Source organism: Equus przewalskii, chromosome 12 (genome assembly GCF_037783145.1).
Source record: "Equus przewalskii isolate Varuska chromosome 12, EquPr2, whole genome shotgun sequence".
Taxonomy (NCBI): domain Eukaryota; kingdom Metazoa; phylum Chordata; class Mammalia; order Perissodactyla; family Equidae; genus Equus; species Equus przewalskii.
In genome coordinates, this window is record NC_091842.1 from 17,558,056 (window position 1) to 17,574,048 (window position 15,993).

At 37.8% G+C, this 15,993-nt stretch overlaps 1 protein-coding gene across 11 annotated transcripts in view; it reads right to left on the reverse strand.

The window, feature by feature from the left end:
• Nucleotides 1-326: 326 nt before the first annotated feature.
• The window catches only part of LOC103558201 (S-adenosyl-L-methionine-dependent tRNA 4-demethylwyosine synthase TYW1), a 214,454-nt gene continuing 198,787 nt past the window's right edge, over nucleotides 327-15,993 (reverse strand). For all 11 annotated transcript variants that reach the window (XR_011524726.1, XR_011524725.1, XM_008531059.2 and 8 more), the window contains one exon: nucleotides 327-1,541. Coding sequence is in view for 9 of the 11 variants with exons in the window: in XM_008531059.2 (XP_008529281.2) it covers nucleotides 1,320-1,541 (222 nt within the window). In the remaining 2 variants the exon portion in view is untranslated. The remainder of the gene's footprint in view (nucleotides 1,542-15,993) is intronic.

Sequence of the window (15,993 nt, forward strand, 5' to 3'; positions counted from 1 at the left end):
TCTCCTAAGTCAACAGAACAGGAGACTAAACATAAGCTTGAAGATGTGGTGGGTTCAAGAAAGAACATATGATTCCTGTGACACTTTGTCACTATCCCAACCTATGTTACAACAGAGAGAAATGTTTTGACTCTACCACTTAGAAATAAATACGGTGCCCAGTTTTCAACTAAATGAGTAGGTAGATTATATTATATATGAATTTTACTTCCACAGAGAATAGAGGGTGTTACAAAATAGCTGACATATAAGGAGGAACTGGGCCTGATGGGGCTTAGAACTATAAAACGAGAAGCATCTTTAAAATAAACATGCAAAAGAAAATCTGTGTTCTAAGTCTTTACAAAAGATCTTTTATTAATTAGTATTTTAGGATAAAGGAATTTTAAAAATAACTATGATACTTAAAAAACCCCAAAACTACTGTGTACTTAATGATGTTTCCAATTAGAAAAAACCCCTGAACCTTAAAGAACAGATTGCATAAAGCAGCTGGGGCTACAAGCGTGGAAGAAGATGGAGACCTGGTACGTGTGCAGCAGGAAGAGGCTTAAACACTGACCTTTTAAGCAAAAAGCAAAATGTACTATTTCAGTTTGTGAGACTAATTACTCAATGACATCAGATAGCAATTCCTCTTACAGAAGAGAACTGTTACTCTAATCCAGCCCATCTATTACCTTCTATGGCAATTTGTATGGCAACAAAATGAGATCCAGGATAGTTTCAGATCCAATTCAATTTCTAAAGGGTTGGCGCTAAGCAAAAATTTCAAGTAATCTATGCAGCATTTAAAAATAATTGAGAATTATGACAACTTAAATTACCTTCAGGAGGCGTTATCTTAAGATATAAAAGAAAGTTGGAGGTTTCAAAGGGAGCAGACACACTTACCTCAGGGAGTACAATCCACAAAGGCCAAAAGCCCAGGAGGGGAAGAGGAATAGATATTCAACTCCATACAACACTTGGCTGAACAGCATTCTAGGGAGGCTTACTAATTATAATTCAAAACTGTCAGTTACATTCTAATAATGAGTGTGTACTTCCCCCCCAAAATGATTTTCCTCTCAGAAGTAAAATCAGGAAAGAGACTGAGTTCTGGAAAGAAATGGCAAGGCTGAGTCCCAGGCACTCAAAGCGTGGATGCTGTCTTCCTCAACCCCGGGATGTGACTTGCATTCCCATGTTCTGCCTTACAGTCTCCTCTATAGGAAATATAATTTGTATTAATTTGTCCTTGGAAAAACCACAGTGGAGTCTCAGAACCTTCTGAGGCCATCAGTTTTTGTCCTTCAGTATCCTAAAGTCAGATAATCTCAACATCCAGAAATATCCTTTGATTTGTTCTTTCTCTGATATCTCGTGTCCTTGGGATCAAAGCCTCTTTCACTGGCACCAAATAAAGCCCAGTGAGGAGTTTTAGCCATATAATCCTCTGCACTGAAAGTTTTTGATCCACCGCTGTCTTCATACTCCTGGATGAGCTCCTGGAAGCGGTTATAATTGATCCATGTCCACCATTCTCTATCAATCTTAAACTGAAAAAGAAAAATGTCATCAGGTCAGAAGTAAAAACATCCATAAAATAATATCAAATAAATAAAAAATGAGCCTGATCTTTTCTCCCTATCATGTTAAAGAAAATTCTTTCATGCTCCAGATATGGCTCCATATCAAAGAAGAATGTACTACAGTCAAAAGAGTTTCTTTTCCCTTAGGACTGCGGCCATACTAGACCTAGAAGCCTCAACTGCTGAATAAAGAATATATCATACAATTGAAAGTCAAGTTTATCTTGAGCAGTATCATTGAAAGAGGGTTAATTAAATTTTTTGGCATAATCATGTGTTAACGGCTGAGCTAATTCTAATTCCTCTTGTTGCCACTTTTCATCTGGTATGAATTTTCATAGTTGTGTTAGCAGCACCTAGTGGAATCCTTCTTATTACTAAACTTTGCTTGAGTTATTAATGAAGCTTTAATCAATGACTTCTAATTCTGAAATGCTAACTTAATGACTCAAACTAGCCTTTGTAGCCTAACATGGATACAGTATCTCATTAGTGGAAAGCCTTATAAGAATTTCAATTCAGAGGCCGGCCGAGTGGTTAAGTTTCTGCGCTCCACTTCGGTGGCCCAGGTTTTCACTGGATCCTGGGTGTGGACATGGCATCGCTCATCAAGCCATGCTGAGGTGGTGTTCCACATGCCACAGTGGAAGGACTCACAACTAAAGTATATAGCTATGTACTGGGGGGCTTTGGGAAGAAAGAAAAGAAAAAAAGATTGGCAACAGATGTTAGCTCAGGTGCCAATCATTTAAAAAAAAATTTTCAATAAAGGGGATCAATCCAATTTGTACTTTTTTAAGAAAACTGTTTCTCAAAAGTCACTGTAGAATAACGACCAGGGATGAAGAAAACAGAAAGTAAGTTGAGCACACTCTGAAGGAACAACTAATTGACCTGTGAAGGCTTTTAATTCAAAGCACCTATTTGGCATTCATTCGTGTAAATGTCTAATACATTGATACTTGATTTATAAACAGAAAAATCTTTCTGTTATGCCACTACCTTTTAAAAAACCCTTATTATGAGCCAAGTTAAGTAAAAATTTCATGTTCTAGCTGAGAAAAATATTGAAAATATATAGGTTCCTGGACTTGGAATATTAAAATATGCTGAATTTCAATGACATCTGATTTTTTTACCCAACAGCTAAGAGCTTTCTAGGGAAAAAAATGCTAAATAAGTAGAAAAGCTTAATCTACGTATGAATCATGAGAAATTTTCTTGTAAGAAGACCATTCTTTGAAATGGTGCCCCAAGGGCTCTATGAACTCTACAACCCAAGATGTAAACTCCCCATCTCTCTATCATTTACCCTCTCAAGACTGACCGCTCCCAAGCGTTTTCTATTACTGTGAAGGCAACTGCTGTCATCCCTAGGTGCTGGGACTCAAAACTAGAGTCAAAGGCGCTGCCCCCTTCCCTGGTCCCTCACGTCAAAAAAACGGCCAGGCCCCATAGTTTCTTCCTTAGCAGCATCTCTATGGCCGGTGCCCTGACCCTGCCCTAACACCGGTCCTTACTTCTGGGACTCAGCAACAGGCTTCCGGTTGATTGATCTTCTGATTCCAGTTTTGGCTGCTTCCAACTTCTTCAGACTACCTGAGATTACTATGCCTACAGCAGCACAGAGCCCCATTATCTAGAACATACAGTCTAAATATCAAATCTCTATCGGGAGGCTCTTCATGAGCTGCCCACCTTTCATGTGACTCCCATGCTGTTCCCTCTGTTTGAGTAACACTTACTTATGCCACAGGTCCCCTCATAAATGTCCTTTGCTCTGGTAAGTCTTCCCGAATCCCTTTAGACTATGACAGTTCCCCTGCCACAAGACCTCACTGTAACCCGAACTTGTCTGACAGCATATTATAATTGTTTCTGTAGTTACCTCCCTTATTCCACCCTACCCTGCTAAGACTACTGGCTTTGTGAATACAACTGACTTATTGTAATTATACCATCACTTAGGACATACAAGGGCCTAGGCTCTTCCTCCTCACCTCTGAACAAAGCTAAAAGACCACATAACGAAAACCATTTCCACCTGTTCCACTGACATCTTGAGAGACAGGATGGAATTTTGCTCCTATTGGCTCCACAGAATAGTATGGACTGTTTTCACAGTGTATTCATGATAGAAGGCCTGATACTTACACGTGACTGGAAGTGGGGTTACTTTCCAACTAGTGCAGGAGTAATCATCATTAACGTGTATGACAGTAAAATGAGGCTGATAATGATGCCTACTTTTTATTCCTCCTTGCTATTAACATTTATAGAGTGCCAACTATGGACTTGGCCCAGTCAGACATTTTAAAAATAATTATAACATAACGTGGTGTGTGCAGTGAATGCAGTTATGCACAAGGCACTTTGGGAGTACAGAGAAAGAGTAAATCACACCCACCCCCCAGGAGCTTGGTCCTGCTAGAAGAATCCTTTTGGGGGCTCCTTGCTTTACTTTCTGAGTAAAACAGATAACCATAGTCTCCTCTTCCCTACGACTTTCTCTTTTTGAGTTTGGATCTCTAGGTCTGAAGTCTGACCCCTCAGGGTCCACAATCCTGGTGTTCTTTTTCCCCTCAAACTCTAACAGTAATGACTTGCCATGGATGGTCTAAGATGGACTAAAAGATTACCTTGGACTAGAGCAATAGACTTAAAATCTTTTTTTTTTTTTTTTTTTTTTACCACAATCTACAGTAAGAAATACATTTTAAATTTCAATCTAGAACACACACACATACTCTGGAAACATAATTTTCACAAAACTACAGGCAATGTATTTCATTTAAAAAATTGCTGGCTGCAATCCATTAAATTGATTTCCTAATTCTAACACAGTTTGAAGAAGATCTGGTGTCTTCCGACTACAAAACTCTATGCTGGCTTAAAATGGGAGAAATCAGTTGCACAGATATGACAATTCTAAGTTAATATCTGACAACTGATAACTCTGATTGCCAATGTCTAGGAAAACAAATGAGAAGACCAAGTAAATGTAACACAAAGTAGGCGTACTAGTCTGCTTGGGCTGCCATAACAAAATACCACAGATTGGGTGCCTTAAACAACAAAAATTAATTTTCTCACAGTTCTGTATGCCAGAAGTCTAAGATGAAGGTTCCAGCAGATAGCCATGATCTCACTATGGCTTCATATTGCTTTTTCGTGGGGGGTGGTGGGTGTGTGGGGGGGGTGCTCTCTGGATCTCTTCTTATAAGAACATCAATCCTAGCAGATCAGGGTCTCACCCTTATGACCTCATTTAACCTCAGTTACTTCCTTAGAGGCCCCATCTCAAATAAAGCCACAGTGGGGGTTAGGACTTCAACATTTGAATTTTCAAGGGACATAAAAAAATTCAGACTATAAGAGTAGGTTACTCTTAAATTAATGGTGAGCTATCAGCTCCCTTCAACAAAACTGAATCTATGTACGCCCCTCTTAAGACAATCTGAGAATAATCACATTGAATAATATGCTCAGAAAAAGTCTTAACTGTTTCATGCAAAAGGCAGAAGCTAAAAGGGCAAATCTTAGTATGACTGGCACAAAAATAATGCTGAAAGACAGAGCTGCACAACCAGAGGAATAAAACCCCAAATCACAAAATTTGAGGTTAAGTATGCTGAGACATGAGGTCCTCCTGCTTCAAGAACTCCTCTAATCCAACAGCAAGGGAAGAGGCAAATCTTTGCAGAATTACAAATAAACTCAAAAGGTCACAGATGATCCCAAAACCACAGCACGAGCACAACAAGGTACAGCCCTGCCTCAATAAAGCCAGGCTCCTAAGGATCTGTGGCCTTGCTGGCCAGACGAGCCAGCATCCAGAACACACAAACTGCTACACACGAGGTCTTGTTCTCATTATTTCTCATCTTTCATACAGGGAAAAATCTCCCTATGCAGAATAATGACAACATAGGTTCTTCGTTATTTTAAATGTTCAAAAAGATTCTATTAAAGATGGCAGATTAAGCACATACATTTACTTTCCTTTCTTCTTGAAATTTCACTAAAATGACAGTAAAGGCAATAGATATGTAACCTATAAAACCAAAGAGCTCAGGAGAGAAGAAAATAGTATCAAACTTTTAGAAGCTAAAAAGATGATGAATGACCAATAACTGGCTTAGCAGACCCAAAAGAGCTGAATCCTAAGCTAGCAAATGAAGACAAGATTCAACCCAATTTATGCTTCACAATTCCCCAAAGGCTCAGAAACTGGTGGCACCAGTCACCCTTGGAGGTGAGGGTAGAGAAGACACCAAGCTTCCCCCCAAAAAACCCAAAGATAGGTTTACATTCTATTTAAGTAATAGAATCCCAAGTTCCTGACACAGCTGAGCAGCTGCCTTGCCTACACCCTGACACCCAACAGAAGACAGGAGGTTTATTCTCAGAAGACAACAAAAGAAAATCTATGGACAATGGGATATCAAGTAGAGTGGAGAACAGGGCTATTATACTGATAATGGGGGATTAGAACAGCCCTATCATTCCGTACCTGCTTCCCGACCTCTGGTACCATTCAAGTTGGGGAAAATTCCAGGATCCTTCTGACCAGCCCCAGAAGACTGACTGAAAGATACTGTTTGGGTTCCCTAAGGAAATAACCCAGCTGGATTTCTCTAAGATAAAGTCAAACCCCACCTATGCACTTAGGACTCCCAATATGCTTTTCAATCTCCCACTTAAATATGAGCAGCAAACTAATCATCCTTCTAACTAGAGATAAAAAGAAAAAGAAAAGAGTAACAGATAAATAGATACTATGCAGGGAGAAAACAACAAACAAAACAAAACAAAATAAAAACCCAAACAACTAACCTAAAACAACTTATCCTCAAGAAATGAGAGAAGATACTGTATCCATAAAAAAAGCTATGCTAGAAAAAGGAACACTCAAAGAATAAAAAGACCTTAGATTTTTAAAACTATAGGAACAGAAATGAAGGATTCATGAGAAAAGTTAAGAAAATAAAATTTAAAAAATTTCCTAGCATGTAGAGTAAAAAAGTAAGATAGAAACTAGGAGAAAAAAAATTTAAAAAATTAAAGGGCTTGCCCAAGAGGCCCAATTGTAAAATAATAAGAGTTTGTGAAATAAAGGAGAAAAATAGGAGGGAGTAAATCCTCAATAAAATAACTCTGGAAAAATTTTAAGAAGTGAAGGCCATGAGTTTCCAGATTAAAGGGGGCCACAATGGATAAAAACAGAAACCTGTCTGAGGCACATCTCAGTGAAGTTTCAAACAATAGAGACAAAGATACATGAAACAAGGAAAGAATGGCCATATACAAAGGATTAAGAATCAGAATGCCTTCAGAGTTCTCAACAACTACAGGCACATCTCATTTCATTGTGTTTTCCACAAATTGCGTTTTTTACAATACCCTCCCCACCAGCAAAAAGACCATGACTCAATGAAGGCTCAGACGATAGCTAGCATTTTTTAGCAACAAAGTATTTTTAAATTAAGGTATGTACATTGTTTTTTAGACATAATGCTTTTGCACACTTAGACTACAGTATAGTGTAAACATAACTTTTTTTTTTGAGGAAGATTGGCCCTGAGCTAACATCTGTGGCCATATTCCTCTACTTTATATGGAGGACGCTTAGCACAGCATGGCTTGATAAGCTGTGGGACCACGCCTGGGATCTGAACCAGCAAACCGCTGAAACACAGTACGTGAACTTAGCTGCTATGCCACTGGGCCAGCCCCCAAACATAACTTTTATATGCAGTGAGAAACCAAAAAATTCACGTGACTTGCTTTATTGCAGTATTTGCTTAATTTTGGTGGTCTGAAACTGAGCCTGCAATATCTCCAAGGTATGCCTATACACTAAAAGACAGTGGTGCAAACTGCACAGGGAAAATAGTCCAACTTAGAATTCTATATCCAGCAAAACTATCAATCAAGCATTTGGGAGAATAAAAACATTTTTAGACATTCAAGATCTCAATGAATTGCACCTCTTACGTACCCTGTCTCAGGAAACTACTGGAGGATGCTTTGCCTGAATGAGAAAGTAAATCAAAAAGAGAATGTGATCCCAGAAACAAGATATCTCATACAGCGGGGAGCTGAAAGAAATCCCAGTATGACACCTGTGTATTCAAAGTGGGTGAGTCAGAAGCTGCCTCTGGAGAGTCTCCTTTAAAAAGGTGAATCTGATAGAAAACCCAACACATATGAAAGTCTGAGAGGAGATACAGATGATGGCAGAGCCGGAGAGCTGATTTAACTAAAGAACACAGAAATCTAAACAAAGAAAAAATAAGATAAATATGAACTCTAAGGAAACCAAAAACTGTGCTGGAAACAAACAGCAATCATAAGAATTTTGATAAAACCAAAAAATAAAAGTTTAAAATAGTAATGATTAATCCATCCAAGCAAGGAAAGAGTCTATTATCAACAACCTAAGCCAACAAAGTAGGATGGAGGAAAGGAAAAGACTTGCATGAGAGAGGTAGTGAAAAATACTTTTGAAGTATCCTACTGTGTACTAGGCACTTGTGTATTCCACTTAACTAACATGTGCGGTTGGATTCCCAACTTTAAAACGAGGGCAAAAGTCCAAAAAAGCTAAGTAACAAACACACACTATCTGTGTACTATATCCTAAGGTGTCTATCCTCCGTAAGTGGAAGAGACAAGATTCAAATTCAAGGGTGTTCAAGAGCCCATGGTCATTACATTATCCCATGCTATCTGTTGGCTGTCAAATCAGAAAAATGACAGAACTAATAATAATCATCATGTCTTTCAAGTATTTCTGAACGTGAAGAGAGATTTTTTTTTACCCCTAGACTTACTTATGTATAGTATTTCTAAGTTAACTCTGTTTAACTGATCTAAAAGTTACAGAAAATAATCTGTATATTCCAAATTCTTAGTGGACTTCAACATTTCTCAGCATAAAGTCTAAACGATGAGCCCACTCAGGTGAAGCACACTGTCTATTAATCATTTCTCTATCCAAGTACAGCACAACAGAGAATGTCTGGTCCAAGGCAAATGCAGGGGAACCAAAAGCTTTATATGCTGATCTCCAAAGGCAGCTTGCTCTGCCTTTGATTGGTTCTGTTTTATTTATACAGCTTTCATCCCTTCAAATAATAATTTGAAAACTGGCTCCTAACAGCCTAGGTAAGCACGTGGCTTCTTTTTGTGTAGATGAAGAACTGACTTCCCATCAGTTTCACTGTATCGTCCATATAGACAAGTCTATATAGAAGATCCACAGCTACTTCAAACTCAAAACGTCACAAATAAAAATTTTTACCATTTGGCCATCCTATCCCCTGCTTCAACCATGCTCTGCTGAAGTTATCCCAATTTTTAAATTATAAATACCATGTAGTTACTGGAAAAGTACTAACAATTTAAAGGCATCATATTTCTATACATCCAAGAGTTAAAAAAAGGAGGAAATCCTCCATATGAGCTGAAAAGAGCAAATCAAAAGTTATTTATTAACATCACCATTGGAGGTATTTGGTACAAACACTCCTCCACATGATACTGTAGTATTCTTTACTGAACAATAAAATGATCAACAGCTTTAGGGAAGAGCCTTCATTAAGAGCCTGTGGATAGGCAAGGCACTATTCTGGATGCTTTATAAACATCATTTTCTGTAGCCATCAAAATAACCCTGTAAACAGAATTGCCCCTATTTTTCAGATAAGAAAAATGAGAAATGGTGAGGCTGGGATTTGAAAACAGATATACCAAAGTTCAGGAGTCTCCAAACCACCCCCACTTCTGCCACCAATTACAAATTTAGGGGTTCCTCAGCCCACCTTCAGGTTTGACAATTCACTACGGGGACCCAAAGAATTCACTGAAAGCTGTTCTACTCACACATAGTATGGCTTATTACAGCATAAGGATACAGATTAAATATCAGCCAAGGGAAGAGGGACACGGAGCAGAGTCTAGGAGAGTTCCACGTACAGAGCTTTCAGTTGTCCTCTCCCAGTAGAGCCCTGGACAGTGCTAACTTCACCCAGCAGTGACATATGACAACAGACATGAAGTGCTGCCAACTGGGAAGTTCACCTGAGCCTTGGTGTCCAGAGTTTTTATTGAGAATGGTCACCTAGACATGGTTGATTGCCAAGTTGCTCACTTAGTTTCTAGCCTCTGTGGGAGTTGAGCAGATACTGTGTAGCCCAAAGTCCCCACCCTACATCACATGCTTAGTGTAAACTATCTAGTGTGTCCCAAAGCCCCCAGATAAACAAAGACACTTTTATCAGGCAGGACATTCCAAGAGCTCAGAGATTACCTCCTAGAAGCTGAGGGCAAAGGTCAGCCCTTTCTTTATGTAAAATTAATCCTTTACTGTACAATCAGACCTCAAAGCCCATATGTAACGAGCATAGTAGAATAATACAAAAATAAGAATCATACATATCATTTTCATTTTCACACACTGAAGAGGGGCTTTTATGTGATCTTAGTATCAATTATTTTTTAGTTGGGTCCTCCAAACCTACAGTAATACTTACAAACCAAACAAGCGGGAAAGTTCTGGTTAAAGGACAGAAGAGGGGCTCTGCTAGATTTTTTCATGACTCAGAAGTACATGTTAACTTGGAAGAAGCAGAGGAAGTTAGAGGGAGGTAGAGGGAGAAGTGCTTTTGGAATACAAAAAAAGAGTGTTACAGTAGTGCTTTTTGAATTTCTCAGATTTATGAGTTTTGTTCTTGCCTGTGCTGTTTGCTCTTTGGGTGAGAGGAGGCAAAGATCACAAACACAGACTTCAAAGTGCACCTGACTGCCTGCAACAGGGGAACACGGAGCAGAGTTGCCACCCTTTTCTGAGTTAACTGGTGACAAGTGTATTCATATGGCACAGCTGCCTGGGGAACCATTTTGAGAGACAAAACTACAACAATGTGATTGAATTCTAGATATGACCAAGTGCAATTAAAAAATGTTTTTATCTGGAAACTCAGTTTCTGGAGTTTCAATCTTAATCTCCAATTTTGCTGAGGTAGAGCTAAGTCCTCTCAGCAGTGTCACTAAAATGCCAATTTTCTGTGACATTTCTCTGAAAGCAATCATTGGGAGCATTCAGGCCTCTGATAAGAGTGAATTCCACATGTAACACCAAAGGAAAAGTATTCAGTCAGTAGGTCTTGTTAAGAAAATACTGCACAAAACCTAAATGGAGACACACCATTCCCTTCTTACTCCAAGAAAGGAAGGCACGGGGAGGTGATGGCTCTTCATTTCCTCCCTTTACAGATTGCAAGTTTATATATCGAAGAGGGACCCCTCTGTGATCAGTGCTTAATTACCTACAGGGTCTCAAATCTGGCAAAAACCTTCTCAGAGTTGATGATCTTGGAGGAGATCAAAGAGACAGCTGGTTGGTGAGCTGGGATAGAGGATTCTGCAGCTTGTTTCCAATCAACACTTCTCTTTCCCTATCTTGTCTGTAGCATTTGAGAAACAGTACAGTGCTGTGATCCAAAGTAGACTTTGCATTTTGAAAGATATGGGATTGAATTTTAACTGTGCCCTATTTGTCCTTGGACAAGACATGCACTCTCTTAGCCTGAGTTTCCTCCTTTGGAATATGAAGAAAAACAGTATTTATGACTCACAAAATTTTTGTAAGGATTAAATGAATTAAGGCACGTACAATGTTACCAAAGAGACCTTAATAAATGTTATTGGTTATTGAGTTTATCAGCAGACACTAAAACTAAAGAATGACAGAAGACATCTCATCAATGAGGAAAGATGCTGGAAGACAGCGAAAAGATTATGCTGGAAGATAAGAAGATAGGATCTTCAAAGTGCTAGGAGGAAATACCTCAACTTAGAGTTTCCTACTCTGATGATCTATCGTTCAAGAGCAAAAGTAAAACAAAAATGTTTCAGGGGAAAAAAAGATGAAGTTTACCACTCACTTCAGTGAGAAGGAAATTGCACCCAGCAGGAAGAACTGGGAGGCAAGAAGCAAAGGGGAACAAGAATGTGGGATCTATCCAGATCTATCGAAAGAAGCACTAACTGCAGGAAAGAGTGCTGGGAAGTCCTGGTATTGTGCTGAAGGAGGATAGCAATGTCGATTAACTTTAGAATTAAACTAAGTATAAATTTAAAAAACGTAAGAGTATAGGATTCTGGGAAGATGGTTAAGTAGGAAGGATCAGGAACACTTGTCCCTACCCTGACAAAAATTATACTGGCAGAATCTGTCTGATCTAACTATGTTGGAACTCTGAAATCTACTGAAGGCTTGCAATTTTGATGGGAAAGTTTGGACTATAAATTGCAGTCAATTTCAGTTTAGATTGGCAGCAGCTACCCATCTCCCACTTCCCACCCTCATGGCAGGCAGCCGTGAACATGTTCCTGGAGCAGCTTGTATGCAGCCTTGGGAGACAGAGTGAGCAGTAAGGACCCTAGTCCTCCAAATACTGGGGGTCTGTGTTCTGATCATTGATTGGCTGCTTCTGATCACAGAGATGTAAATGGATTAAACTCTCCAATCAAAAAACTGAGACTGGCAGAATGGATTAAAAAAACTCCACCAAAATCCAACTTTAGCTGTCTAAAAGAGGCTTATTTTATATCCAAACACAGAAATAGGCTGAAAGTGAAAGGACAGAAAAACATATTCCAGGTAAATAGTAACCAAAAGAGAGCAGGAGTGGCTATAGTATTATCACACAAAATAGACTTCAAATCAAAATGGTTACAAGAAACGAAGGACATTCTATGTTAATAAAAGGTTCAATACAGCAAGAAGATATAACAACTACGAACATTTATGTACCCAATCACGGATTATTAAAATATATGAAGCAGATAGTGACAGAATGGAAGAGAGGAATACAGAGTTCTACAATAATAGTTGGAGACTTAAATACCTCATTCTCAGCAATGGATAGAACAAGACAGAAGGTAAGTAAAAAAACAAAGGACTTGAACAATACAATAAGTCAACTAGATCTAACAGACATATAAAGAACATTCTGCCCCCAGACACAAAACAGACGTTCTTCTCAAGTGTACATGGGACATTTTCAGGATAGACCATATATTAGGCCACAAATTGTCTAAATGATTTTAAAAGACAGACATCATACAGTTGAAGTCTCTTCTTCAACCATAACAGGATAAAGTTAGACATCAATAACAGAAGGAAAACTGGAAAATGCAAAAATTTGTGGAAATTAAACAAAACGCTCTTAAATGGACCAAAGAAGAAATCACAAGGGAAATTAAAAAATTCTTAGATACTAATGAAAATGAAAATACAACATATCAAAACTTATGGGACATAGTAATAGTAGTACTAAGAGGAAAACTTATAGCTATAAGTGCTTACTTTAAAAAGGAGAAAGACCTCAAATCAACAATCTAACTTTACAACTTAAGGAACTAGAAAAAGAACAAACTAAACCAAAAGCTAGCATAATGATAGAAATAATGTTAGTGCAGAGATAAACAAAACAGAGAACAGAAAAAGAGAAGGGAAAAAAAGTAGTGAAATCAAAAGCTTGTTCTTTGAAAAGATCAACAAAATTGACAATTCTTTGGCTAGACTGACTAAGAAAAAAAGAGAAAAGATTCTAGTAAAAAATTACTAGCATCAGAAATAAAAGTAGACTTACTACAAATTACACAGAAATAAAAAGGATTAAAAGAGAACACTATGAATGACTGTAGCCAACAAATTAGATAATCTAGATGAAATGGAAAAATTCCTAGAAATACAAAACCTACCAAGACAAAATCACAAAGATACAGAAAATCTCAATAGATCAATAACTAGCAAGGAGATTGAGTAAGTAATCAAGCATCTCCCAATAAAGAAAAGCCCTGGACCTGATGGTTCAACAGTGAGTTCTACCAAACTTTTAAACAAGGCCAATCTTTCTCAAACTTTTCCAAAAACTGAAGAGGAAGAAATACTTTCTAACTCAATCTATGAAGCCTGTATACCAAAGCCAGACAAAAACACTACAAGAAAAGAAAACCACATACAAATATCCCTCATGAACACTCATGCAAAAATCCTCAACAAAATAATATCAAACCAAATTCAACAGCATAGTAAAAGGATTATACACCATAGCTAAGTGGGGATTTATTCCTGGAATGCAAAGATGGTTCAACATATGAAAGTCAATCAATGTAATACACCACATTAACAGAAAGATGGGAAAAAACCCACATGATCACATCAAAGCATTTGACAAAATTTAACACCCTTTCATGATAAAAACACTCAACAAACTGGGAGTAGAAGGAAACTACCTTGACATAATAAAAGCCATATTTGAAAACACACCGTGAATATCAATGGTGAAAAATTGAAAGCTTTTCCTCTAAAAACAGTTAACAAGGCAAGCATGCCCACTTTCATCACTTCTATTCAACATACTACTGGAAGTCCTGCCAGAGCAATTAGGCAAGAAAAAGAAAGAAAAGGCATCCAAATAAGAAAAGAAGAAGCAAAATGATCTCTACTAGCAGACGATATGATCTTATATGCAGGTGAGTTCCCTTTTGTGAATTTGGCACTTGAGATTCCAAGTGCTGGTGAATGCTTGAGCTGAGCTGGTATCAGCAGCCATACCAGATGATATGAAAATGAAGAAGTAAAAGAAACTGAGAGAGAGAGAGAGAGAGAGGGAGAAAGGAAAAAGGGAGGGAGGCAGTCAGAAAGACTAACAGACAGGTGGATGTGAGGAGTGGCCTGACAGTTTCCTAGTTCCTTGTCTCAGACAGGTTCACTGGTGAATTCTACAAAATATTTAAAGAAGAAATAATATCAATCCTCCACTAACTATTCCAGAAGATAAAAGCAGAGGGAAAACTTCTTAACATGTTCTAGGAGAGAAGCATTACCCTATTACCAAAACAAGATAAAGGCATTACAACAAAGAAAAACCACAGAACAATAACTATCATGAACTACCAAGAGTAACTATCAGATATGTAAAAATCAAATCCAACAATATATAAAAAGAATTATACACCATGACCAGGTGGGATTTATTCCAGCTATGCAAGGCTGGTTCAACATTCAAAAATCAATTAATGTAGGGGGCTGGCCCCGTGGCCGAGTGGTTAAGTTCGCGCGCTCCGCTGCAGGCAGCCCAGTGTTTCGTTAGTTTGAATCCTGGGCGCGGACATGGCACTGCTCATCAGACCACGCTGAGGCAGCGTCCCACATGCCACAACTAGAAGAACCCACAACGAAGAATACACAACTATGTACCGGGGGGCTTTGGGGAGAAAAAGGAAAAAATAAAATCTTTAAAAAAAAAAAAAATCAATTAATGTAATCCATCACACCAACAGGTTAAAGAAGAAAAATCATATAATCACGATAGTTGTAGAAAAAGTATCTGACAAAAATCCAAATAGATTTACGAATAAAAACTCTCAGCAAACTAGGAATAGAGGGGAACTTCCTCAACCTGATAAACAACATCACCAAAAAAGCTACAGCTAACATCATACTCAATGGTGAGAAACTAGATGCTTTTTATCTCAAAACAAGGTAAAAATGTCTCCTTTCACCATTACTATTCAACATACTAGAAGTCCTAGCTAACAGTAAGTAAGTAAGTAAGTAAGACAAGAAAAGGAAATAAAAGCTATACAGATTTGGAAGAAAGAAATAAAACTGTCTTTATGCACAGATGATATGATTAATCTATGTAGAAAATCCCAAAGAATCAGCCAACAACAAAAAACCTGCCTGGAACTAATATCAAGGTTGCAGGATACAAGGTTAATATAAAAAAGCTAACTGTTTTCTTATATACCAGCAATAAACAACTGTAACTTGAAATTATAAACACAATACCATTGATATTAGCTTTAAAAAATGAAATACATATGCATAAATCTAAGAAAACATGTATAGGATCTATATACAAGAAGTAACTCTGCATATAGTTGTTTGATGAAACTATACGAAACTCTGATGAAAAAAACCATGGAAGATCTAATTAAATGGAGGAATATTCTATGTTCATGGATCAGAAGACTCAATATCAAGATGTCAATTTTTCCTAACTTGATCTGTGGATTCAATGCAATCCTAATCAAAATCCTAGCAAGCTAGTTTGTAGGTACTGACAAACTGATTCTAAAGTTTATATGGAAACGCAAAAGGCCTAGAATAGCCAACATAATAGTCAAGAAGATGAACAAGTTGGAGGACTGACACCATTCAACTTCAGACTTAGAATAAAACTATAGAAATCCAGACTGCATAGTACTGTTGAAAGAAGAGACACATAAATCAATGAAACAGAATAGAAAGACCAGGAAAAAAAAAGAAATCTAGATACGGATCTTACAGCTTTGAAAATGTACCTTAGACTTAAACATAAAATATAAAAGTATACAA